Source organism: Phaenicophaeus curvirostris, unplaced genomic scaffold (genome assembly GCF_032191515.1).
Source record: "Phaenicophaeus curvirostris isolate KB17595 unplaced genomic scaffold, BPBGC_Pcur_1.0 scaffold_191, whole genome shotgun sequence".
Lineage (NCBI taxonomy): Eukaryota > Metazoa > Chordata > Aves > Cuculiformes > Cuculidae > Phaenicophaeus > Phaenicophaeus curvirostris.
In genome coordinates, this window is record NW_027206807.1 from 173,087 (window position 1) to 196,405 (window position 23,319).

Below are 23,319 nucleotides of genomic sequence, written 5' to 3' on the forward strand. Positions count from 1 at the left end.
CTTTACTGGGAGCACTGGGAGGGGTGGGGGGCTCCTACCTCGTTATCCATTGACCAGAATTGCTGACTCAGCCAAATCGCCTTTATTGCCTTTGGTGGGGGGGGGGGGGTCTGGGGGGTCCCAAGAGGATTTGGGGGGTCTGGGTCGCGGGGGGGGGGGGTCATTGAGGTGGGGGGCGGGGGTCACAGCATCCTCCTCATCATCTCCTCGGCTTCCAGAACCTTCTGCAGCTCGGCCTCCATCTGTGCCAGCTGGGGGGGGACACACGTGTGGGTCCCAGCCCCCCCTCCTTCTTGGAGCCCCCCCAAACCCACATTTTACCCCCCTCACCCCCCATTTTTCCCTTCTCAACCCCCCCTTTCACCCCCCAAACTCCCCTTTTACCCCCCCAAAACCCCTTTTTCCCCCCCAAAACCCCTTTTTCTGTCCCCCAACCTTTGCGGCCTCGGCCTCCTGCACGTTGGGGGGCACCTTCTGTTGATACTCGGGGCCCCCCCGGCGCTCCCGCAGCCGCTGCAGCCCCCGCTCCAGCTCCCCCCGGCGCCCCCCGAGCCGCGACAGCTCCTTCCCCGCGTCCACGATGCCCTGGAACGGGGGGCAAGCGCCCCAAAAACGGGTCAGGACCCCTTCAAAATGGGGTGAAACCCCACAGAACGGGGCGAAACACCCCCAAAATGGAGTGAAACCCCCACAAAACGGAAAGAAACGACCCCAAAATGGAGTGAGAGCCCCCAAAATGGAGTGAAATGACCCCAAAATGGAGTGAAACCCCCACAAAATGGAAAGAAATGACCCCAAAATGGAGTGAGAGCCCCCAAAATGGAGTGAAATGACTCCAAGATGGAGTGAAACCCCCACAAAATGGAGTGAAACGACCCCAAAATGGAGTGAAACGACCCCAAAATGGGGTCGGACCCTCACGAAAATGGGGGGACCCTCACCAAATGGGATCCGGAGGGTTTTTTGGGGGGGTCTGGGGGCTTTTGAAGGGGTCTGGGAGGTCGTTTGGGGCGCCAGGGGGGTTTGGGGGACGGTCCTGGAGGGTTTTTTGGGGTACTGGGGGCTTTGGGGGGGTCTGGGGGCTTGTGGAGGTGTCAGGGGGGGGTTTGGGGTGCCAGGAGGGGTTGGGGGGGGGTCCTGGAGGCATTTTTTGGGGTGTCTGTGGGTTTTGTGGGGGTCCTGGAGGCATTTTTTGGGGTGCCTGTGGGTTTTGGGGGGGTCCTGGAGGCTTTTTTGGGGTGTCTGTGGGTTCTGGGGGGCCCCGAGCGGTTGTTTTGGGGCTCACCTTGAGCAGGAGGTGCACGGTGCAGCGCTCGGAGGCGACGGCGACGGCGCAGCCCGGGGGGGGCTCCTGCCCCCCCCCCAGCACCCGCACGGCCCCCACCCCCCCCAGGGCGCGGATGTGGGGGCGACCCCGGCCCGCGACTGCCCCCCACGTGGGGTCTGGGCACTGCAGGAAACCTGGGGGGGGGGGGGGGCAAAAGAGGGGGGGGTCAGCACCCCTAACTGCCCCCCCAAGCCCCTTTTGCCCCCCTCAAACCCACCCCCAGATCCCATTTTACCCCCCCAGCCCCCTATTTGCCCCCCCAAGACCCCATTTTACCCCCCCCACTCACCTTAAAGCCCCCCCAGACCCACATTTGCGCCCCTCAGAACCCCTTGTACTACCCCCAACCCCCTTTTCCCCCCCAGGAGCCCTTTTGCCCCCTAGGACCCCCCCCCTCAACCCCATTTTTTCCCCCCCCGACCCCCCATTTTCCCTCAAGACCCCATTTTACCCCCCCCACTCACCTTAAAGCCCCCCCCCCCCAATTTGAGCCCCCCAGACCCCCTTGTACCACCCCCAACCCCCTTTTTCCCCCCCAGGACCCCCCCCAGACCCCATTTTACCCCACCACCACCTTAACCCCCCCCTCCCCAACCCACATTTCAGCCCCCCAGACCCCCTTTTGCCCCCCCAGGACCCCCCCTAGGCCCCCTGTTCCCCCCCCAGACCCCCTGTCCCCCCCCCCGACCCCGTTTTTGCGTACAGGGGGGGCGCTGGCGCGTGAGCCCGTGGTCGGCGCGCAGCCCCCTCAGCGCCCGCACGATGCTGAGCACGAACTCCATGGCGGCCTCGGCCTCCTCGTCCCTCAGGGAGAACTAGCGGGGGGGGGGTTAAAAAGAGGAGTCAGACCCCCCCCCTGACGCCCCAAAACCCACGAGACCCCCTTACCCCCCAAATCTCCCCATTCCAGGCCCCCAGGACCATCCCGAATCCCCCAACCTCCCCCCCAGGACCCCCAAATCTCCACCACAGGACCCCCAGACCCCTCGATTTCCCCCCCCCGGACCCCAAATCTCCCCCCTAGAACCCCCAGACCCCCCGATTTCCCACCCAGGAACCCAAATCTCCCCCCCAGGACCCCCAGATCCCTTGATGCCCACCCCAGGACCCCAAATCTCCCCCCTAGGACCTCCCAGACCCCCCCGACTTCCCCCACAGGACCCCCAATCTCCCCCCCAGAACCCCCAGACCCCTTGATTCCCGCCCCAGGACCCTCAGACTCCCTAATTTCCACCCCCAGACGCCCCAATTTCCCTCCCAGGACCCCAAATCTCACCCCCAGGATCCCCAGACCCTGACATTTACCCCCAGACCCTGCGATTTCCCCCCCAGCACCCCAAATCTCCCCCCCCAGATCCCCCAATTTCCCCCCCCGGACCCCAAATCTCCCCCCTAGGACCCCCAGACCCCCCAGTATCCCCCCCCGGACCCCCCGACTTGACCCCCAGACCCCTTGATTCCCCCTCCCCAGACCCCCAGATGCTCCAATTTCCCTCCCAGGACCCCAAATCTCCCCCCTCAGGACCCCCAGACCCTGACATTTACCCCCAGACCCCTTGATTCCACCCCCCCCGGACCCCCAGACGCCCCAATTTCCCTCCCAGGACCCCAAATCTCACCCCCAGGACCCCCAGACCCTGCGATTTGCCCCCCAGCACCCCAAATCTCCCCCTCAGATCCCCCAATTTCCCCCCCCCCCCGGGACCCCCAATCTGCCCCCCTCACCTCGTGGGTCTCGGGGTAGGGGCAGAGGTGGATGCTGGGGGGCGCGGGGGGCGCGCGGGGGGGCAGCCGCTGCCACAGCTCCTCGGTGACGAAGGGCATGAAGGGGGCGAGCAGCCGCAGCCCCGCGTCCAGGCACACGAACAGCGTCTCCCGCGCCGCCCCCGCGCTCCCCACGTCCCCCCCGGACCCCTCCTCCTCCTCCTCCTCCTCCTCCTCCTCGGCACCGGGGACCCCCCCGGGCCCCCCCTCGGCCGCTTCGGCTCGCGACAGCACCGGCTTCACGCACTCCTGCAGACAGAGACCGTCCCAGTAGCACCAGTCAGGCCCCAGTTCATTCCAGCGTCCCCGGTCTGGCCCCAGTCAAGCCCCAGTCTCGTCCCGGTGTCCCCATCCCACCCCTGTTCCCATCCCAGTGTCCCCAGTCTGGCCCCAGTCCCGTCCCAGTGTCCCCAGCCCGATCCCAGTGTCCCCAGTCCCATCTCAGTGTCCCCAGTCTGTCCCCAGATCCGTCCCAGTATCCCCAGTCAGGCCCCAGCCTCATCCCAGTGTCTCCAGTCTGTCCCCAGTATCCCAGTCAGGCCCCAGCCCCGTCCCAGTGTCCCCAGTCTGTCACCAGTCCCGTCCCAGTGTCCCCAGTCAGGCCCCAGCCCGATCCCAGTGTCCCCAGTCCCATCCCAGTGTCCCCAGTCTGTCCCCAGTCCCGTCCCAGCATCCCCAGTCAGGCCCCAGCCCTATCCCAGTGTCCCCAGCCCGATCCCAGTGTCCCCAGTCTGTCACCAGTCCCGTCCCAGTGTCCCCAGTCAGGCCCCAGCCCGATCCCAGTGTCCCCAGTCTGTCCCCAGATCCGTCCCAGTATCCCCAGTCAGGCCCCAGCCCCATCCCAGTGTCCCCAGCCCGATCCCAGTGTCCCCAGTCTGTCCCCAGTCCCGTCCCAGTATCCCCAGTCTGTCCCCAGCCCGATCCCAGTGTCCCCAGCCCCATCCCAGTGTCCCCAGTCTGTCCCCAGATCCGTCCCAGCATCCCCAGTCAGGCCCCAGCCCGATCCCAGTGTCCCCAGCCCGATCCCAGTGTCCCCAGTCTGTCCCCAGCTCGATCCCAGTGTCCCCAGCCCCATTCCACTGACCCCAGTCTGTCCTCAACCTGATCCCAGTGTCCCCAGTCCCATCCCAGTGTCCCCAGTCTGTCTCCAGTCCCATCCGAGTGTCCCCAGTCCAGCCCAATGTCCCCAGTCCCATCCCAGTGTCCCCAGTCTGTCCCCAGACCCATCCCAGTGTCCCCAGTCCCATCCCAGTGTCCCCAGTCTGTCCCCTGGCCCATCCCAGTGCCTCCAGCCCCATCCCAGTGATCCCAGTCTGTCCCCAACCTGATCCCAGTGTCCCCACATCCCATCCCTGTTCCTGTCCCAGTGTCCCCATCCCCATCCCAGTGTCCCCATCCCCTTCCCACCCCGGTGTCCCCCTCCCAGTGCTCCCAGTGCCCCCAGTCTCACCAGGAAGACGTCGCAGAGCTCATAGAGCCAGAACCCGTGAGCAGCTGAGGTGGCGCCGGGGAAGTCGAAATCCTCGAGGGCGGCTCCGCACGAGCCCACGGCGGCGGCTAAACGGCTCAGGACCCAGCGCTCCGCGAGCCCCGCGCCCACTGGGACCTGCGGAGACCATACTGGGAGCACTGGGAGGGACTGGGAGCACTGCCCAGCCCCACAGACTAGCCTCCAGCCCCCCGCGTGTGGGTCTCAGCCCCATAGACTGGCCTCCAGCCCCCCAGTTTTGGCTCCCAGCCCCCTAGATCAGCTCCCAGCCCCATAGATCAGCTCCCAGCCCCTTAGCTGTGGCTCCCAGCCCCACAGATCGGCTCCCAGCCCCATAGATCGGCTCCCAGCCCCATAGCTGTGGCTCCCAGCCCCATAGATCGGCTCCCAGCCCCCTAGATGAGCTCCCAGCCCCATAGATCAGCTCCCAGCCCCATAGATGAGCTCCCAGCCCCATAGATCGGCTCCCAGCCCCATAGATCGGCTCCCAGCCCCATAGATCGGCTCCCAGCCCCCTAGATGAGCTCCCAGCCCCATAGATCGGCTCCCAGCCCCATAGATCGGCTCCCAGCCCCTTAGCTGTGGCTCCCAGCCCCATAGATCGGCTCCCAGCCCCATAGATCAGCTCCCAGCCCCACAGATCAGCTCCCAGCCCCACAGATGGGCTCCCAGCCCCACAGATCGGCTCCCAGCCCCCTAGATGAGCTCCCAGCCCCATAGATGGGCTCCCAGACCCATAGATCGGCTCCCAGCCCCACAGATCGGCTCCCAGCCCCACAGGTGTGGGTCGGTACCTGTGGGGCGGGGGGGGGCTGGAAGCCGGGCCCCAGGGCGCGCAGGACGAAGCGGGCGCCGTTCCAGATCTTGTTGCAGAAGTGGCGGTAGCCGAGCACCCGCCCCACGTCCAGGTTGATGTCCCGGCCTGGGGGGGGGGGATGGGGGTCACAGAGGGGGACGGGGGGGTCCCGGGGGTGGTTATGGGGGGCTAAGGCTGGCGTGGGGGGAGCTTATGGGGGTCTGGGGGGGCGTGGGGGGGGTTATAGAGGCCTAGTGGGGGGCCTGGGGGGGCTTTATATGGGGTCTGGGGGGGTCTGGTGTGGGGTTCTGGGGGTCGGGGGTGTCTGGGGGGGGGTTATGGGGGTCTGGGGGGAGTTATGGGTGTCCCGGGGGGGGTTATAGAGGTCTAGGGGGACCCCTGGGGGGCTTCATATGGGGTTTTGGGGGGGGTTATAGGGGTTTGGGGGAGGTTATGGGGGTCTGGGGGGCTTCTGGGGGGGGGTTCTGGGGGTCGGGGGTGTCTGGGGGAGGGGTTATGGGTGTCCCGGGGGGTTATGGGGGGTTATAGAGATCGAGGGGGAACCCCTGGGGGGCTTTATATGGGTAATAGGGGGGGATATGGGGGTCTGGGGGAGTCCAGGGGTGTCAGGAATGGGGCTGGGGGGGTCCTGGGAGGGTGAAGGGGGTCTGGGGGGCGGCATGTGGTGTTTTGGGGTGTTTTGGGGGTGTTTGGGGTTGTTTTGGGGTCCCACCCTGGGCTGTGTAGGCGCAGAGGGCGAAGCGCAGGGCGTCGGTGCCGCACTCGGGGATCCCGTGGGGGAAATCGCGTTTCTTGAGGGGGAGGGAAAAAAAGTGTGGGGAGGGGTCACGGCAGCCCCAGACCCCCCCCCAGTCACCCCAGTTCCGCCCCCGCCCTCCCCAGTCAACCCAGTTCCCCCCCCAACGCCCTCCCCAGACACCCCAGTTGCCCTCTCAGCCACCCCTCAGTGGCCCCATTGCCCCCCCCAGTTGCCCCCCTGCCCCTCCCGCACCCCCAGTTGCCCCCCCCCCCCCCCCCCAGTTTGCCCAGTTGCCCCACAGTCCCACCTGCCCCTCTCGCGCTCGCTCCAGCTCCGAAGGGTCCAAGTTGCTTTTCTCCAGCTGCTCGTGCAGCCCCTGCGGGAAAAAGGGGGGGGGGATACGGCGTTGGGGGGGTCCAAACCCCACCAATTGCCCTCTAATTGCCCCTCCAATTGCCCCATTGCCCCCCTAACCCCTCGTCTTAGCCCCCCCCGGCCCCCCCGTTGCCCCCCCACCTCGAGGGAGATGCCGTTGATGACGTCCAGGGGGTCGATGACGTTGCCCAGGGATTTGCTCATCTTGCGCCCGTGGGCGTCGCGCACAATCGCGTGGAGATAGACCTGGGGGGGCACGGGGGGGGGGTCTCTGGGGGGGCTGGGGGGGGTTTGAGGGGGTCTAGGTGGGGCTGGGGGGGGTTGGTGGGGCCTTACAGGGGTTTTAAGGGGGTTCTATGGGGGATTTGAGGGGGTCCTAGGGTGAATTTTGGGGGGCTGATGGGGTTGGGGGGCCCTATGGGGGGATTTAGGGGGTCTAAGGGGACCCTATGGGTGTTTGAGGGGATCTAGGGGGGGCTGGGGAGGGTTGAGGGGATGGATGGTGGAATTTGGGGGGGCTGTCGGGGCCTTATGGGGATTTTAAGGGGGGTCTATGGGGGATTTGAGAGGGTTCTAGGGTGAATTTTGGGGGGCTGATGGGGTTGGGGGGCCCTATGGGGGGATTTAGGGGGGTCTAGGGGGCATTTAAAGGGGTCTAGGGGGGGCCTATGGGGGTCTAGGGGGGATTTGGGGGGGGGTCTCTGGGGAATGTGGGGGGTTCCTGTTGAGTTTTGGGGTTCGGGGGGGGTCCAGGGAGGGGTCCGGTTGGGTTTTGGGGGCTCCCAGTGGATTTCGAGGGGGTTCTGATGGATTCTGGGGGGGGATCCTGGGGCTCAGGGGGGGTCCTAGTGGTTTTTGGGGGCTCCCTGTTGGGTTTTGGGGTTCAGGGAGGGGCCCCGGGGGGTTTTGGGGTTCGGGGGGCACCTCGCGGAAGGGCAGCTGCCCCGTCAGCGCCAGCCCCAGCATCACCATCCGCGCCACCCAGAACCCCAGGATGTCGTGGCCCGTCTCGAGCAGCGAACCCGGGTAGAAGAGGGTCAGGTCCTGGGTCTGGGGGGGCCAAAAAAGGGGGTTCAGGGACCCCAAAACGGCCACGATTCACCCCAAAATCCACTGACCCACGCACGCCCCCAAAATCCCCACACATCACCCCAAAAAACAGCTCCCAAAACCCAAAGAAGGACCCCCAATAGAGCAGGGCCAGGCCCTCGGTCTGAGTGGGCCAAAAAAGGGGGTTCAGGGACCCCAAAATCACCACAATTCACCCCAAAATTCACTGACACCCCCCATCCCCAAATCCCCACAAATCCCCCCAAAAAACCAGCCCCCAAAACCCAAAGAGGGACCTCAACAGAGCAGGGCCAGGTGCTGGGTCTGAGGGAGCCAGAAAAGGGGGTTCAGGGACCCCAAAATCGCCTCAATTCACCCCAAAATCCACGGACACCCCCAAAATCCCCACAAATCCCCCCCAACCCCCCCGCGCCCCCTCACGGTGTCGGGCCAGCCGAAAACGGAGAAGGGGAAGAGCCCCGAGGAGAACCAGGTGTCCAGCACGTCCTCGTCTGCCGCACCAGTAACACCAGTAAGACCAGTAGTACCAGCAGCACCAAGACCCCCCAGTGCCTCCCAGTCCATCCCAGTAGCCCCAGTGTCCTCCATTTCTCCCCCAATCCCTTCCCAGTCTCTCCCAGTTCCCTCCCAGTGTCCCCCATTCCTCCCCAGTTCCTCCATGTCCCTTCCCAGTCCCTCCCAGTTCCCTCCCAGCGCCTCCCATTCCTCCCCGGTGCCTCCCAGTCCCCTCCCAGTCCCCTCCCAGTGTCCCCAGTCCCACCTTGCCGCAGCTGGACGCGCTCGGGGCTGACCCCGAAGGCTTTTGCCGCTTTCTCTCGTGCCTCCTCCTCGCTGCGGCCGCTCGCCCAGTAGCGCCCGTCCCCGTCCTGGACCCACAGCGACCCACGGCGTGACCCACAGCGACCCCATAGGGACCCAGAGACCCATAGGGACCCACAGCGACCCCACAGCAACCCACAGTGACCCATGGCGTGACCCCAGACCCATAGAAACCCATAGAGACCCCATAGGGACCCCGCAGGGACCCCCAGAGACCCATAGGGATCCATAAGGAACCATAGGGACCCCATATGGACCCACAGAGACCCATAGGGATCCATAGGGACCCCACAGGGACCCACAGAGAGACCCCAGACACATAGAAACCCATAGAGACCCATAGGGACCCAGAGCGACCCACAGAGACCTATAGGGACCCCATAGGGATCCATAGGGACCCCACAGGGACCCACAGAGACCCATAGGGATCCATAGGAACCCCATAGGGACCCACAGAGACCCATAGGGACCCCACAGGGACCCACAGAGACCCATAGAGACCCACAGGGACCCCACAGAGTCCCATAGGGACCCATAGGGACTCCATAGGGACCCCCAGAGACCCATAGGGACCCCATAGTGACCCATAACAACCCACAGCAACCCACAGGAACCATATAGAAACCCACAGGGACCCATAGAGACCCACAAAGACCCCACAGAGACCCATAAGGACTGATAGAGACCACCTCCTCTGCCCCCCAACTGCCCCCCCCGCCCCACAGCTGCCCCCCACCTCGCCGGGGGGGACACTGGGGTCGTCAATGGTGATGAAGTAGGCAGGGATGCGGTGCCCCCACCAGAGCTGCCGCGAGATGCACCAGTCCCTGAGGGAAAAAGGAGAGTTGGGGGGCAGAACAGGGGGGAAAGGGGGGAAAGGAGGGGGAAAAGAGGGGAGAAAAGGGGATTGGATGGGGGAATGGGGGGAAGAGGGCAAAAAGGAGGGAAAGGAGGAGAAAAGGAGGGGAAAAAGGGGGGAAGGGGCGGTAGAAAGAGGGGAAAAAGGGGGGAAATGGGTGGGGAAAATGGGCGGGAAGAAAGGGGCGGGAAGAAAGGGGCGGGAGGAAAGGGGCGGGAAGGAAAGGGGCGGGAAGGAAAGGGGCGGGAAGGAAAGGGGCGGGAAGAAAGGGGCGGGAAGAAAGGGGCGGGAAGAAAGGGGCGGGAAGAAAGGGGCGGGAAGAAAGGGGCGGGAAGAAAGGGGCGGGAAGAAAGGGGCGGGAAGAAAGGGGCGGGAAGAAAGGGGCGGGAAGAAAGGGGCGGGAAGAAAGGGGCGGGAAGAAGAAGAAGGGGCACGAGGGGCCGTGGGTGGATCTACGGGTCGGTCCGTGGGGCAGCCCACCTGCTGTTGTCCATCCAGTGGAACCAGGCCCTGGCGTGGCCCGGGGGGCGCAGTCGCAGCTCCCCGGAGCGCACGGCGGCGGCCGCGGCGCTCGCCAGATCCTGGCAGCGCAGGAACCACTGAGGCTTCAGCAGCGGCTCCAGCACGTCCTTGGAGCGGCTGTGGGGCACAGAGACCCACAGAGACCCATAGCGATCCACAGAGACACATAGAGACCCATAGACACCCCAGAGTGACCCACAGCAGCCCCACCACGACCCACAGACAGCCCAGAATGACCCATAGAGACCTACAAAGACCCCAGAGGGACCCATAGACACCTCAGAGGGACCCACAGCCACCCCACAGAGACCTATAGATACCCCACAGGGTCCCATAACAACTCAGACACCCCATAGCGACCCTTAACGACCCACAGACACCCCATAGCGACCCATAGATACCCCACAGTGACCCACAGAGACCCATAGACACCCCAGACTGACCCACAGCCCCTCTCCCTCTCCTCCTGCCCCCCAGGTCCCACACCTCCACCATCTTCTCCCAGCCCCACATCTCCCTCTGACCCACATCTCCTCCCACCTCCCCCTGCCCCCCAAGTTCCCCTCCAGCCCCACATCCCCCCCCTGCGCCCCCCACCTGCAGATGGGCACCACCATGGGGTTCTCGCGCCGCCCCCGCAGCAGCCCCCGAGCCTCCAGCGCCTCCAGCACGGCCACGCGAGCCTGGAACCGGGGCAGCCCCTGCGCCGCCATACCAGTCGCACCCCAGCACCCACCAGGGACCCCCAGAGCCCTCCCAGTAACACCAGTCCCCTCCCAGTGCACCCGAGAGCCATCCAGTGCCCCCCAGTGCCTCCCAGTCCCCTCCCAGTGCCCCCAAGAGCCCTCCAGTGCCACCCAGGCACCTCCCAGAGCCCCCCAGTCCCCTCCCATTGCCCCCCAGCCCCTCCCAGTGCCTCCAAGAGCCTCCCAGTCCCCTCCCAGTGCCCTCCAGATCCCTCCCAGTGCCCCCAAGAGCACTCAAGTGCCCCCCAGTCTCTCCCATTCCCATCCCAGTGCCCCCCAGTCCCCCCACGAGCCCCCCAGTCCCTCCCAGTGCCCCCCAGTCCCCTCCCAGTGCCCCCCAGTCTCACCAGGAAGGGGGGGGGCACCCCGCAGAGCCGCCCGTCATCGCTGATGATGGAGACGCAGGGGAGCCCGTGGCGCTGCCCGACCTCGAAATCGGCCGCGTCGTGCGCCGGCGTCACCTTCACCGCACCTGGCGCAGGTGAGGGGGGTCGGTGGCCCCCTCCCCAGTGACTCCCCCTGCCCCACAGGTGACTCCTCCGGCCCCATAAGTGACTCACCGGTGCCGAACTCGGGGTCCACGAAGCCGTCGTGCAGCACGGGGAGTGTCTGCCCCGTGAACGGGTGTCGCACACGGCGCCCCCGAAGGTGCTGGGGGAGGTGGGGGGGGAAATGGGGTCAGGGAGACCCCCCCCCCCCCACCCCAGGCCACAAAACCCCCTCCCCAGGCCACGAAGGACACGGGGGGCACTTGTGGGGCAGGACGGGGGGCTGGGGGGGGGCCTGGGAGGCCCTTGCGGGTCGCGCCGTGGGTCGCACCTGGTAGCGGGGGTCGTCGGGGTGCACGGCCACGGCCGCGTCCCCCAGCATCGTCTCGGGGCGCGTGGTCGCCACCACCAGCTCCTCGGCCTCCTCTGCGGGACCCACAGAGACCCCATAGAGAGCGATAGGGACCCACAGCGACCCACAGGGACCCCATAGACACCCACAGGGACCCACAGAGACCCCATAGGGACCCCCAGAGACCCCATAGAGAGCGATAGGGACCCACAGCGACCCCATAGAGACCCACGGGGACCTCATAGAGACCCACAGAGACCCCATAGAGAGCGATAGGGACCCACAGCGACCCACAGGGACCCCACAGACACCCATAGGGACCCACAGAGACCCCATAGAGACCCACAGAGACCCCATAGAGACCCCATAGGGACCCCATAGGGACCCACAGGGACCCACAGGGACCCCATAGAGACCCCATAGAGATCCATGGGGACCCATAGCGACCCCACAGAGACCCACGGAGACCCCATAGAGACCCCATAGGAACCCACAGCGACCCACACAGACCCTATAGAGACCCCACAGAGACCCCATAGCGACCCACAGAGACCCCATAGAGACCCACAGAGACCCATAGGGACCCACAACGACCCACAGAGACCCCATAGAGACCCCCAGAGACCCCCAGAGACCCATAGCGAACGCCCCCACCCCATAGCACCCCATATCCACAGCCCCTGCCCCATAGCGACCCCCAGGGCCCCTTACAGCACCCCCCTCCACCCCATAGCTGCCCCCCCCGCCCCACGGCCGCCCCACGGCACGTACCGCCCCCCTCCAGCGGGTAAGCGAAGGCGAAGATCACCCCGAACTCCACGGGCTCCTCGTAACCCGGGACCTTCAGCAGCGTCCGGCCCCCCAGCTCCCGCTTCTCCACCTGCCATGGGGGGCAGACCCATAGCGACCCATAGAGAGAGACCCCCCTGACCCACAGCGACCCCCCGCTCAGCCCCACAGCACCCTTCCCCAGCCCCATAGCGTCCCCACCAGCCCCATAGCGGCCTCCCAGCCCCATAGCGATCACCCCAGCCCCACAGCTGCCCCATAGCGGCCTCCCCAGCCCCACAGCTGCCCCATAGCGTCCCCCCCAGCCCCACAGCTGCCCCATAGCGTCCCCCCCCGCCCCACAGCTGCCCCACACCTCGATGTCAGAGATGGCGGACTGCAGGGCGCACGACCAGTGCACCAGGCGGGTGCTCCTGTAGATCAGCCCCGACTCGTGCAGCCGCACAAACGCCTCCCGCACCGCACGGCACATTTTCTGTGGGGCAGGGGGGGGGTCAGCGCCCCATAGGGAGAGCCCCAGACCCATAGAGAGAGACCCCAGACCCACAGAGAGAACCCCAGACCCATAGAGAGACCCCAGACCCATAGAGAGAACTCCCAGACCCATAGAGAGACCCCAGACCCAGAGAGAGAGAGACCCCAGACCCATAGAGAGACCCCAGACCCAGAGAGAGAGAGAGACCAGACCCATAGAGAGACCCCAGACCCATAGAGAGACCCCAGACCCATAGAGACCCCAGACCCATAGAGAGAGACCAGACCCATAGAGAGACCCCAGACCCATAGAGAGATCCCCAGACTCATAGAGAGAACCCAGACCCATAGAGAGAGAGCAGACCCACAAAGAGACCCCAGACCCATAGAGAGACCCCCAGACCCAGAGAGAGAGAGAGAGCAGACCCATAGAGAGACCCCAGACCCATAGAGAGACCCCAGACCCATAGAGAGAGAGCAGACCCACAAAGAGACCCCAGACCCATAGAGAGACCCCAGACCCATAGAGAGAGACCAGACCCACAGAGAGACCCCAGACCCATAGAGAGATCCCCAGACCCATAGATAGAGACCCCAGACCCATAGAGAGAGAGCAGACCCACAAAGAGACCCCAGACCCATAGAGAGACCCCAGACCCATAGAGAGAGACCAGACCCACAGAGAGACCCCAGACCCATAGAGAGACCCCCAGACCCATAGATAGAGACCCCAGACCCATAGAGAGAGAGCAGACCCACAAAGAGACCCCAGACCCATAGAGAGACCCCAGACCCATAGAGAGATCCCCAGACCCATAGAGACCCCAGATCCATAGAGAGAGAGAGCCCAGACCCATAGAGAGAACTCCCAGACCCATAGAGAGACCCCAGACCCATAGAGAGAACTCCCAGACCCATAGAGAGACCCCAGACCCACAGAGAGGGACCCCAGACCCACAGAGAGAGACCCCAAACACACAGAGACCCCAGACCCACAAAGAGAGAAAGACCAGATCCATAGAGAGATTCCCAGACCCATAGAGACCCCAGACCCATAGAGAGGGAGAGACCAGACCCACAGAGAGATCCCCAGACCCATAGAGAGACCCCAGACCCACAGAGAGACCCCCAGCCCCCCCTGCCCCACATCTCACGGGGTCCATGGTGAAGCAGGCTCGGTCCCAGTCCATGGACGCCCCGAGGCGGCGCAGCTGCTGGTAGATGCGGTCGCCCTTCCTGTGGGGCAGAGCGGGGGGCTCTGTGGGGGGCTCTGTGGGGCGCTACGGGGGGCTCTGTGGGGCGCTACGGGGGGCTCTGGGGCGCTCTGGGTCGCCGTGGGGCACACTCACTCCTCCTTCCAGCGCCAGACCTCGCGCAGGAAGCCCTCGCGGCCGAGCTGGTGTCGCCGCAGCCGCCGCTCGCGCCAGAGGCGCCGCTCGACGACCACCTGGGTGGCGATTCCCGCGTGGTCGCAGCCCGGGGTCCACAGCGTCGTCGCCCCCCGCATGCGCTGCCTGTGGGGCACAGCGGGGACCCGCTATGGGGCAGGGGGAGCCGCTATGGGGCAGGGGGAGCCGCTATGGGGCAGGGTGTGGGGCACTGACCATCGCACCAGCGTGTCCTGGATGGCCACGGTCAGCGCGTGGCCCAGGTGCAGCGTCCCGGTGACGTTCGGGGGCGGCAGAACCAGCGCGAACACCCCCCGCGGGTTGGGGGCCGACAGCGACGGCCGCTGTGGGGCAGCCCCACACGTCAGGGCCTGCCCCACAAGGGCCCCCCCAGCCCCACAAGTGCCCCCCAAAGGACCCCCCGGCCCCACAAGAGCCCCCTCAGCCCCACAAGTGCCCCCTCAGCCCCACAAGTGCACCCCAAGTGCCCCCCCAGCCCCACAAGTGCCCCACAAGAGCCCCCTCAGCCCCACAAGTGCCCCTCCCGCCCCACAAGTGCCCCCTGAGACACATAAGTGCCCCCCAAGTGCCCCCCAGCCCCACAAGTGCCCCCCAAAGGGACCCCCCAGCCCCACAAGTGAGCCCTGAGACACATAAGTGCCCCCCAAGTGCCTCCCTGCCCCACAAGTGCCCCACAAGTGCCCCCTCAGCCCCCCAAGTGCCCCCCAAAGGACCCTCCAGCCCCACAAGTGACCCACAAGTGTTCCCCCTGCCCCACAAGTGCCCCCTCAGCCCCACAAGTGCACCCCAAGTGCCCCCCCAGCCCCACAAGTGCCCCACAAGAGCCCCCTCAGCCCCACAAGTGCCCCCCCAGCCCCACAAGTGCCCCACAAGAGCCCCCTCAGCCCCACAAGTGCCCCCAAGCCCCACAAGTGCCCCCCCCGCCCCACAAGTGCCCCCCAAAGGACCCCCCAGCCCCACAAGTGCCCCCTCCAGCCCCACAAGTGCCCCACAAGAGCCCCCTCAGCCCCACAAGTGCCCCCCAGCCCCACAAGTGCCCCATAAGTGCCCCTCCCGCCCCACAAGTGCCCCCTGAGACACATAAGTGCCCCCAAAGCGCCCCCCCCGCCCCACAAGTGCCCCCCAAAGGGACCCCCCAGCCCCACAAGTGAGCCCTGAGACACATAAGTGCCCCCCAAGTGCCCCCCTGCCCCACAAGTGCCCCCTCAGCCCCACAAGTGCCCCCCAAAGGACCCTCCAGCCCCACAAGTGACCCACAAGTGTTCCCCCTGCCCCACAAGTGACCCCTCAGCCCCCCAAGTGCCCCCCAAAGGACCCTCCAGCCCCACAAGTGACCCACAAGTGTTCCCCCTGCCCCACAAGTGCCCCCTCAGCCCCCCAAGTGCCCCCCAAAGAACCCTCCAGCCCCACAAGTGCCCCATAAGTGCCCCCTCAGCCCCACAAGTGCCCCCAAGCCCCACAAGTGCCCCACAAGAGCCCCCTCAGCCCCACAAGTGCCCCCAAGCCCCACAAGTGCCCCCCAAAGGACCCCCCAGCCCCACAAGTGCCCCCCCCAGCCCCCCAAGTGCCCCCCAAGCCCCCCTCACCCCGCACTCGGGTTTGAAGAAGCCTTGTTGCTCCCACCAGGGGTACCAGGCGGCCTCCACGTGCCCCGGGCTGTACGAGGGCGGCAGCGCGCGGCTCAGATCTGCCGGACGGACACACGGACACGGGGACAGACAGGAGGACGGACAGCCAAGCAGGGACACGAGGGCACAGGGAGTGAGGGACAGACAGACAGGGACAGACAGAGGGACGCTGGGGCCAGGTCCGACCCCCGCGTCCCCTGCCCCCCCCAACCCCCGTGTCCGTCTGTCCGTCCGTCTCACCCTTTTTCTCCCCCGGGGGTGTCTCCAGCTCCAGCTCCGACTCCCCCCGAGGTGGCGCCCGGAGCTCCCGATGCGGCTTCGGCTTCGCCCGCGCCTGCAACGGGACCCACAGAGTGACCCACGGCGACCCACAGGGACCCATAGCGACCCATAGGGACCTATAGGGACCCATAGGGACCCACGGCGACCCATAGGGACCCATAGGGACCCACAGAGTGACCCACAGCGACCCACAGCGACCCATAGGGACCCACAAAGACCCATAGAGTGACCCATAGGGACCCACAAAGACCCATATGGATCTATAGGGACCCACAGAGACCCCCGGAATGACCCATAGGGACCTATAGGGACCCACAGAGTGACCCACAGCAACCCACAGTGACCCATAGGGACCCACAGCAACCCATACGGATCTATAGGGACCCACAGAGACCCACGGAACGACCCATAGGGACCTATAGCGACCCACAGGGACCCATAGAAACCTATAGGGACCCACAGCGACCCATAGGGACCCCATAAGGACCTATAGGGACACACAGCACGACCCATAGAGACCTATAGGGACCCACAGCAACCCACAGTGACCTATAGGGACCTATAGGGACTCATAGCGACCCATAGGGACCCACAGTGACCCACAGAGTGACCCACAGGAACCCATAGGGACCTATACAGACCCATAGGGACCCCACATACACCCATAGGGACCCACAGGGACCCCACAGAGACCCATAGGGACCCACAGGGACCCCACAGAGACCCATAGGGACCCCATAGGGACCCACACAGACCCACAGGGACCCATAGCGACCCCGTAGGCCACGTCCCCACCTGCTGCTCGCGGTTTTTCTCCATTTTCTGCTGGAACTTCTCCAGTTTCTCCCTTTTCTTCGCCTCCTTCTTCAGCTGCGCCGCCCGCTTCGCTTGGGGAGCCGCCTGCCCCGCGGCGTCCTGCCCCACGGCGTCCTGCCCCACGGCGTCCTGCCCCACGGGCTTCATCTCCACTGGGGAAAGCAGCGGGGCAGCTCCATCGCCTGCCCCATAGCGACCCCACAGCGACGGGGCAGGGCCAGCCCCACAGCAGCCCCTCCCTGCCCCACAGCAGCCCCCCCCCTGCCCCATAGCGACTCACGGTGTGGGGCGGGCCCCTCGTCCCCGCAGAGCCCCACGGGGCCCAGCACGGCGCAGAAGTGGGGCAGCCCCACACACTCCAGGAACCAGCGGGTGACGTTGGGGTAGGGGGCGCGGGCGGCGGCGTCCAGGATCTGTGGGGCAGACGAGGATGGGGGTGGGGGCGCACGACCCACAGCGACCCCATAGGGACCCCATAAGGACCCATAGGGACCCCACAGAGACCTATACAGACCCACAGAGACCCATAGGGACCCCACAGAGACCCACAGAGACCCATAGAGACCCACAGAGACCCACAGAGACCCCACAGAGACCCCACAGAGACCCCACAGAGACCCACAGGGACCCACAGGGACCCATAGGGACCCCACAGAGACCCCACAGAGACCCACAGAGACCCATAGAGACCCACAGAGACCCCACAGAGACCCACAGGGACCCACAGGGACCCACAGGGACCCCATAGGGACCCCATAGGGACCCCTAGAGACCCCATAGGGACCCCACAGAGACCCACAGGGACCCACAGGGACCCCATAGGGACCCCATAGGGACCCCATAGGGACCCCTAGAGACCCCATAGGGACCCCACAGAGACCCACAGAGACCTATACAGACCCACAGAGACCCATAGGGACCCCACAGGGACCCACAGGGACCCCACAGAGACCCACAGGGACCCACAGGGACGGGGGGGTGGGGGTTGGAAGGGGAGGGGGGGGTGCTATAGGGCACGGGGGGGCACTATGGGTCACGCTATGGGGCAGGTTATGGGTCAGGGGGACTCACGCGCCGCAGGGGGGGCAGGAGGGCGCAGGCGACGCTGACGTCGGCCAAGGTGACGCGAGCCCCGACCAGGAACCGACGTCCCTGAAGCTTCGAGTCCAGCGCCCGGAGGGCTCGATGCAGCTCGGAACGAGCCCGGCCCTGGGAGGCATCCCATAATAACCCCACAGCCACCCATAGAGACTCACAGAGACCCCATTGCTGCCCCATAGCCCCCCCTTTCAGCCCCGTAACCCCCATTTCTGCCCCGTAATCCCCATTTCTGCCCCATAACCCCCATTTCTGCCCCATAACCCCCCATTTCTGCCCCATAACCCCCCATTTCTGCCCCATAACCCCCCCTTTCAGCCCCATAACCCCCCCATTTCTGCCCCATAACCCCCCCTTTCAGCTCTGTAACCCCCATTTCTGCCCCATAACCCCCCCTTTCAGCCCCGTAACCCCCATTTCTGCCCCATAAACCCCATTTCTGCCCCATAACCCCCCCTTTCAGCCCCATAAACCCCCCTTTCTGCCCCATAAACCCCCCTTTCTGCCCCATAAACCCCCCTTTCTGCCCTGTAACCCCCCCTTTCAGCCCCGTAACCCCCCTTTCTGCCCCATAAACCCCCCTTTCTGCCCCATAAACCCCCCTTTCTGCCCCATAATCCCCCCCTTTCTGCCCCACAGCCCCCCCCTTTCTGCCCCCTCACCTGCTTGGGGTCCCCCTCGAGGATGGCGACGGCCGGGGCGATCTCCCCCTCGGCAAACGCGACCCACTGCCGGACGAGGGCGGCCTCGGGGGCTCCCCCCGTGCCCCCCAACATCTCGGGGGGGCTGAGGAAGAGGGCGGCGGGTCCAGGACCCTCCAGCAGGGTCCCCGCGGGCGTCAGCAGCGCCGGCAGCGGTGCCCCCGGCCTCAGGCCCCCCGGGGGACCCCCCGAATCCCCCTCCTCGCCCCCCAGGCGCACGATGTGGGGCGGCCGCGGGGAGAACTGGGCGGCGATGAGGACGCGGAGACACGAGGAGTCGGACGGAGGCGGCGGCACGAAGAGCAGCGGAGGAGAGGGGCTCATGGCTGCGGGGAGAGAGGAAAAAGGGGGTTACAGGGGAGAATTGGGGGGCTATGCGGGGAAATGGGGGCTCACGGCTGCGGGGGGAGAGGAAAAAGGGGGTTACAGGGGAGAATTGGGGGGCTATGGGGGGTAAGGAGGGGGAAATGGGGGTCTGGGAGGGGGAAATGAGGGGTTACGGGGGGAAATGGGGGTCTGGGAGGGGAAATGGGGGGCTGAGAGGGGGAAATGGGGGGTAAGGAGGGGGAAATGGGGGTCTGGGAGGGGAAATGGGGGTGTATGGGGGGAAATGCGGGGGGCAGAGACGGGGAAATGGGGGTCTGGAAGGGGAAATGGGGGGCTGAGAGGGGGAAATGGGGGGTTACAGGGGGAAATGGGGGGCTGAGAGGGGGAAATGGGGGGTTATGGGGGTCTGGAAGGGGAAATGGGGGTCTGAGAGGGGGAAATGGGGTGTAATGGGGGGAAATGGGGGTCTGGGAGGGGGAAATGGGGTGTAATGGGGGTCTGGAAGGGGAAATGGGGGTCTGAGAGGGGGAAATGGGGGTCTCGAAGGGGAAATGGGGGGTGAGGGGGGAAAATAGGAGGCTGGGAAGGGAAATCGGGGTCTGGGAGGGGACATGGGGGTAAGGAGGGGGAAATGGGGGGGTCATGGCTATGGGGGGAGGAAAGAAAACGGGGTTAGAGGGGGAAACGGGGGTGAGGGAGGGGGAAATAGGGGGGGCCAGGAAGAAACGGGGGTCGGGGAGAGGAAAACTGGGGTTCATGGCTGCGGGGAGAGAACACGGGGGGTCAGAGGAGGGGAAATGAGGGGATGAGGGAAGCGGGGGAGCCGGGGGGAGAGAAAAACAGGACACTTGGGGGGCTGGAGTCAACTGGGGGGCTCTTGAGGGGCTGGGGGGGGGCACTGATGGGGCTGGGGGGGGGGGGTGGGGTCGCTCGGGGGTCACGTGGGGGTCGCTTTGGGCTCCCCCCCCCCCCCCCGGTACCTGAAGCGGCGGCGGCGACAGCGACACGTGGGGGGGGGGGGGCGCCCACTGCGCATGCGCAGAGCCCGCTGGCTGCTGGGAGGGAGGGGGCGTGGCCGCGCCCGCCGCGCGCGCCTATTGGTTGCGGGGCACGTGGGGGGGGGCGTGGCCAGAGGGTGGGGCTTCGCCTTAAAGGGGGCGCGGCCGGAGCGGGCCCCCCCCCCCAACCCCCAGCCCCACAACTGCCCCCCCAGCCCCACAACAGCCCCCCAAGTGGCCCCTCTGACCCCCAAGTGCCCCCCCAGCTCCCTCTCTGCCCCACAAGTGCCCCCTCAGCCCCACAACAGCCCCCCAGCCCCCTCTCTGCCCCTCAAGTGCCCCCTCAGCCCCACAACAGCCCCCCAGCCCCCTCTCTGCCCCTCAAGTGCCCCCCCAGCCCCACAACAGCCCCCCAAGTGCCCCCCAAAGCCCCCCAAGTGCCCCCCCAGCCCCCTCTCTGCCCCTCAAGTGCCCCCCCAGCACCACAACAGCCCCCCAAGTGCTCCCCCAGCCCCACAACTGCCCCCCCTTTGCCCCCCAAACCCCTCTCTGCCCCACAAGTGCCCCCACAAACCCACAACTGCCCCCCAAGTGCCCCCCCCCCCCCCAGCCCCACAGACGCAGCCTGGATGAGGGGGGAGGAAATTGCTTTATTAACCCAAATATCGGGGTCCAGGTGTTGGGGGGGGGGTGACACTCTGGGTTTGGGGAGGGGGGGCTGTTTGGGGTCCCCCCTTTGCCTCTAGGGCCCCCCCAAAGGCTTTTGGGGGGGGCTGTCTCCCTGCTTTTAGCCCCCCCCCAATTTTTTTGGTGACCCCCCCTTTCTCCTACTTCAGGATTTGGGAACCCCCCCCTTTTCCCCATTTTTAGAGACCCCTCCTAAATTTTGGGGTCCCCCTAAATTTCGGGGACCCCCCCCCCCTCCTGTTTTGGGCCCCTTCAGGCCTCAGGGATGCCCCCCAGGTTATGGGAACCCCTCAACTTTTGGGGTTCCCCCCCTTTTCTCCTCCTCCTGCAGGACTTGGGCTCCCCACTCCCATCCCAGCCCCGGTTTCCTCCATCTTTTCAGCCTCCCCCTTAAATTTCGGGCCCCCCCCTAAGTTCAGGGCCCCCCCTTCCTTGGATTTTGGGGCGCCCCCGGTGTTGGGGGGGGTCACTGTTTCTGCTGCAGAGCCTCCTTCCGCGCCGCGTCCTGCAGCAGCTGCGTGTCCACCTCGTCCGCTGGGAGCTGCACGTAGCGCACGACCGAGCCCCGGATGAAGCAGTTCTTCACCGACAGCTGCAAAAAACGGGGTGCTCGGGGGGACACCCCAAAATTAGGGACACCCCCCCCCCCAAACCCCCTAAAATCCACAGGACCCCCCCACCCCCAAGCCTTCAGGAGGCTCCAGGACCTCCTGCTCTTCGCCAGCGTCTGGAAAAAGGTGGGGGGAACCCCAAAATGAAGGACACCCCCCACCCCCAAAGTTTGGGGATCGACCTCCCTGACCCACCCAAATCCACCAGGGACCCCCAAACGCGCCCCCCCTCGCACCCCCCAAAACCCTCAGGAGTCCAAGGAACCCGCGGATGGAGGCGTTCTTAGGGGGCTGGGGGGGGGGGCACTTGGGGGGCTGGGAAGGCACTTGGGGGGCAGTTGTGGGTCCCAAGATCCATAAAGACCCCCCCCCCAGACCCCCAAACCCCCTCAAAACCACCCCAAATGTCCCCAAATGCCTCCAAAACGTCCCAAAATGCCCCCTAAAACGCCCCAAATGCTCCCAAAACTCCCCAAAAACATTCAAAACGCCCCAAAAACATTCAAAGAGCCCCAAAAACATTCAAAGAGCCCCAAAAACATTCAACTCCCCCCCCCTACCATGTGGGGATATTTCTCGGGGTCGGTGACACTGATGTCGGTCAGTTTGATGTTGAGGTACTGGGGAGGCAGCCCCATATCTGAGACCCCTGCCCCATAGCGACCCCCCAGCCCCACAGAGACTCCCCTCAAGACCCATAGCGACCCCCCAGCCCCATAGAGGCCCCCCCCAAGACCCATAGAGGACCTCTCTGCCCCATAGAGCCCCCCCCCCAAGACCCATAGAGGACCTCTCTGCCCCATAGAGACCCCCCCAGCCCCATAGAGGCCCCCCCCAAGACCCATAGAGGACCTCTCTGCCCCATAGAGACCCCCCCAGCCCCATAGAGGACCTCTCTGCCCCATAGAGACCCCCCCAGCCCCATAGAGGCCCCCCCCAAGACCCATAGAGACCCCCCCAGCCCCACAGAGGCCGCCCCCAAGACCCACAGATGACCTCTCTGCCCCATAGAGACCCCCTCAGCCCCACAGCGAGAGACCCCCAGCCCCACTGAGACCCCCCAAGACCCATAGAGGACCTCTCAGCCCCACAGAGACCCCCCCCAGCCCCACAGAGACCCCCCAGGACCCATAGAACCCCCCTCCTCACCTGGTCCACGGAGTGCAGGGTCCCACAGATGCTGAGGGGGGGGAGAAGGGGGGGTCAGGGGGGGCTCTATGGGGTGGTTTGGGGTCCCTGATGGTGGGCTGGGGGTCTCTGTGGGTTCTATGGGGCAGGAGGGGTGCTGTGGGGGTCCCAGGGGGATATGGGGGTCCCTGGGGGGTGTTGGGGAATAGGGGGGGGCCTCTGGGGGTTTGGGGGGGGTCTCTATGGGGCGGGAGGGGGCTGGGGGTCGCCCCCCACCCCTCACCTCAGGTCGTTCTTCAGCTCCACCACCACGTCTTTGCCCACCAGGGACTTGAAGAAGGAGTAAAAAAGCTGGGGGGGGGGCAAAAAGGTGGGGTCAGTGGGGCAAAAAGAGGGAGAAGGGGGGGAGGAAGGGGGGCAACAAGGACCCTTCTTTACACACCCCCCCCCCCCCCACTCACCATGGCGACCGCCCCGGCGCCTCTTCCCGCGCGCGCCCCGCGGGCCCCACCCACTTCCTGCTTAGGCCCCGCCCCTTCCGGCAATAAACCCGCAAGCCACGCCCCCCGCCCCCAGACCGGAAGTGACTCAGCCTCCCGCGCGCGGAGTGAAGGAGACGGGGGGGGGGGGGGGCCCAGGGGTCCCTGTCCCCCCCCAATATGTCCCCTCCCCATATCCCTTCCTGTCCCCCTGGTGTCCCTGTGAGTCCCCAGAGCCAATGGCCTCGTCCCCAAGGTGTCCCCGAGGTCCCCATGATGTCCCCAAGGTCCCCACGGTGTCCCTATGGTGTCCCTGAGGTCCCCATGGTGTCCCCGAGGTCCCCAAGGTGTCCATGAGGTATCCCCAAGGTGTCCCCAAGGTCCCCACAGTGTCCCTATGGTGTCCCCGAGGTCCCCATGGTGTCCCCAAGGTCCCCATGGTGTCCCTATGGTGTCCCCGAGGTCCCCATGATGTCCATGAGGTGTCCCCGAGGTCCCCATGGTGTCCCCAAGGTCCCCACAGT

The 23,319-nt window shown here is 65.8% G+C and overlaps 2 protein-coding genes across 2 annotated transcripts; both read right to left on the reverse strand.

Annotated features, from left to right (window-relative positions):
• Positions 1 to 59: 59 nt before the first annotated feature.
• LOC138734751 (valine--tRNA ligase-like) lies at positions 60 to 18,928 on the reverse strand. The gene is made up of 30 exons (XM_069882557.1): positions 18,527 to 18,928; positions 17,838 to 17,975; positions 17,047 to 17,179; positions 16,746 to 16,918; positions 15,909 to 16,002; positions 15,627 to 15,727; positions 14,236 to 14,363; positions 13,981 to 14,145; positions 13,786 to 13,867; positions 12,513 to 12,632; positions 12,140 to 12,248; positions 11,348 to 11,442; positions 11,089 to 11,179; positions 10,876 to 11,000; positions 10,380 to 10,483; positions 9,741 to 9,899; positions 9,138 to 9,228; positions 8,343 to 8,448; positions 8,003 to 8,073; positions 7,436 to 7,561; positions 6,653 to 6,757; positions 6,444 to 6,512; positions 6,110 to 6,188; positions 5,375 to 5,502; positions 4,542 to 4,697; positions 3,053 to 3,340; positions 2,031 to 2,142; positions 1,286 to 1,461; positions 436 to 585; positions 60 to 251 (listed from the first exon to the last, which is right to left on the reverse strand). Exons 1-30 carry the CDS (start codon positions 18,887 to 18,889, stop codon positions 183 to 185), a joined length of 3,906 nt encoding a protein of 1,301 aa, XP_069738658.1. The 5' UTR covers positions 18,890 to 18,928; the 3' UTR covers positions 60 to 182.
• Positions 18,929 to 20,529: 1,601 nt separating this feature from the next.
• LOC138734746 (U6 snRNA-associated Sm-like protein LSm2) lies at positions 20,530 to 22,825 on the reverse strand. Its single transcript, XM_069882554.1, has 5 exons — positions 22,778 to 22,825; positions 22,600 to 22,667; positions 22,338 to 22,368; positions 21,749 to 21,808; positions 20,530 to 21,169 (listed from the first exon to the last, which is right to left on the reverse strand). Exons 1-5 carry the CDS (start codon positions 22,778 to 22,780, stop codon positions 21,044 to 21,046), a joined length of 288 nt encoding a protein of 95 aa, XP_069738655.1. The 5' UTR covers positions 22,781 to 22,825; the 3' UTR covers positions 20,530 to 21,043.
• Positions 22,826 to 23,319: the final 494 nt, after the last annotated feature.

Bases quoted from the DNA above. Each gene is read 5' to 3' on its own strand.
- LOC138734751 (XM_069882557.1), bottom strand. From the start codon at position 18,889: ATGAGCCCCTCTCCTCCGCTGCTCTTCGTGCCGCCGCCTCCGTCCGAC. The intron at 17,976-18,526 runs GTGAGGGGGCAG...GATGCCTCCCAG, and splicing joins TCGAGGGGGACCCCAAGCAG to GGCCGGGCTCGTTCCGAGCT. The intron at 12,633-13,785 runs GTGAGATGTGGG...CCTGCCCCACAG, and splicing joins CCTGCTTCACCATGGACCCC to AAAATGTGCCGTGCGGTGCG.
- LOC138734746 (XM_069882554.1), bottom strand. The intron at 22,369-22,599 runs GTGAGGGGTGGG...CCCCCCCCTCAG, and splicing joins GAGCTGAAGAACGACCTGAG to CATCTGTGGGACCCTGCACT. The intron at 21,809-22,337 runs GTGAGGAGGGGG...CTGCCTCCCCAG, and splicing joins CCCTGCACTCCGTGGACCAG to TACCTCAACATCAAACTGAC.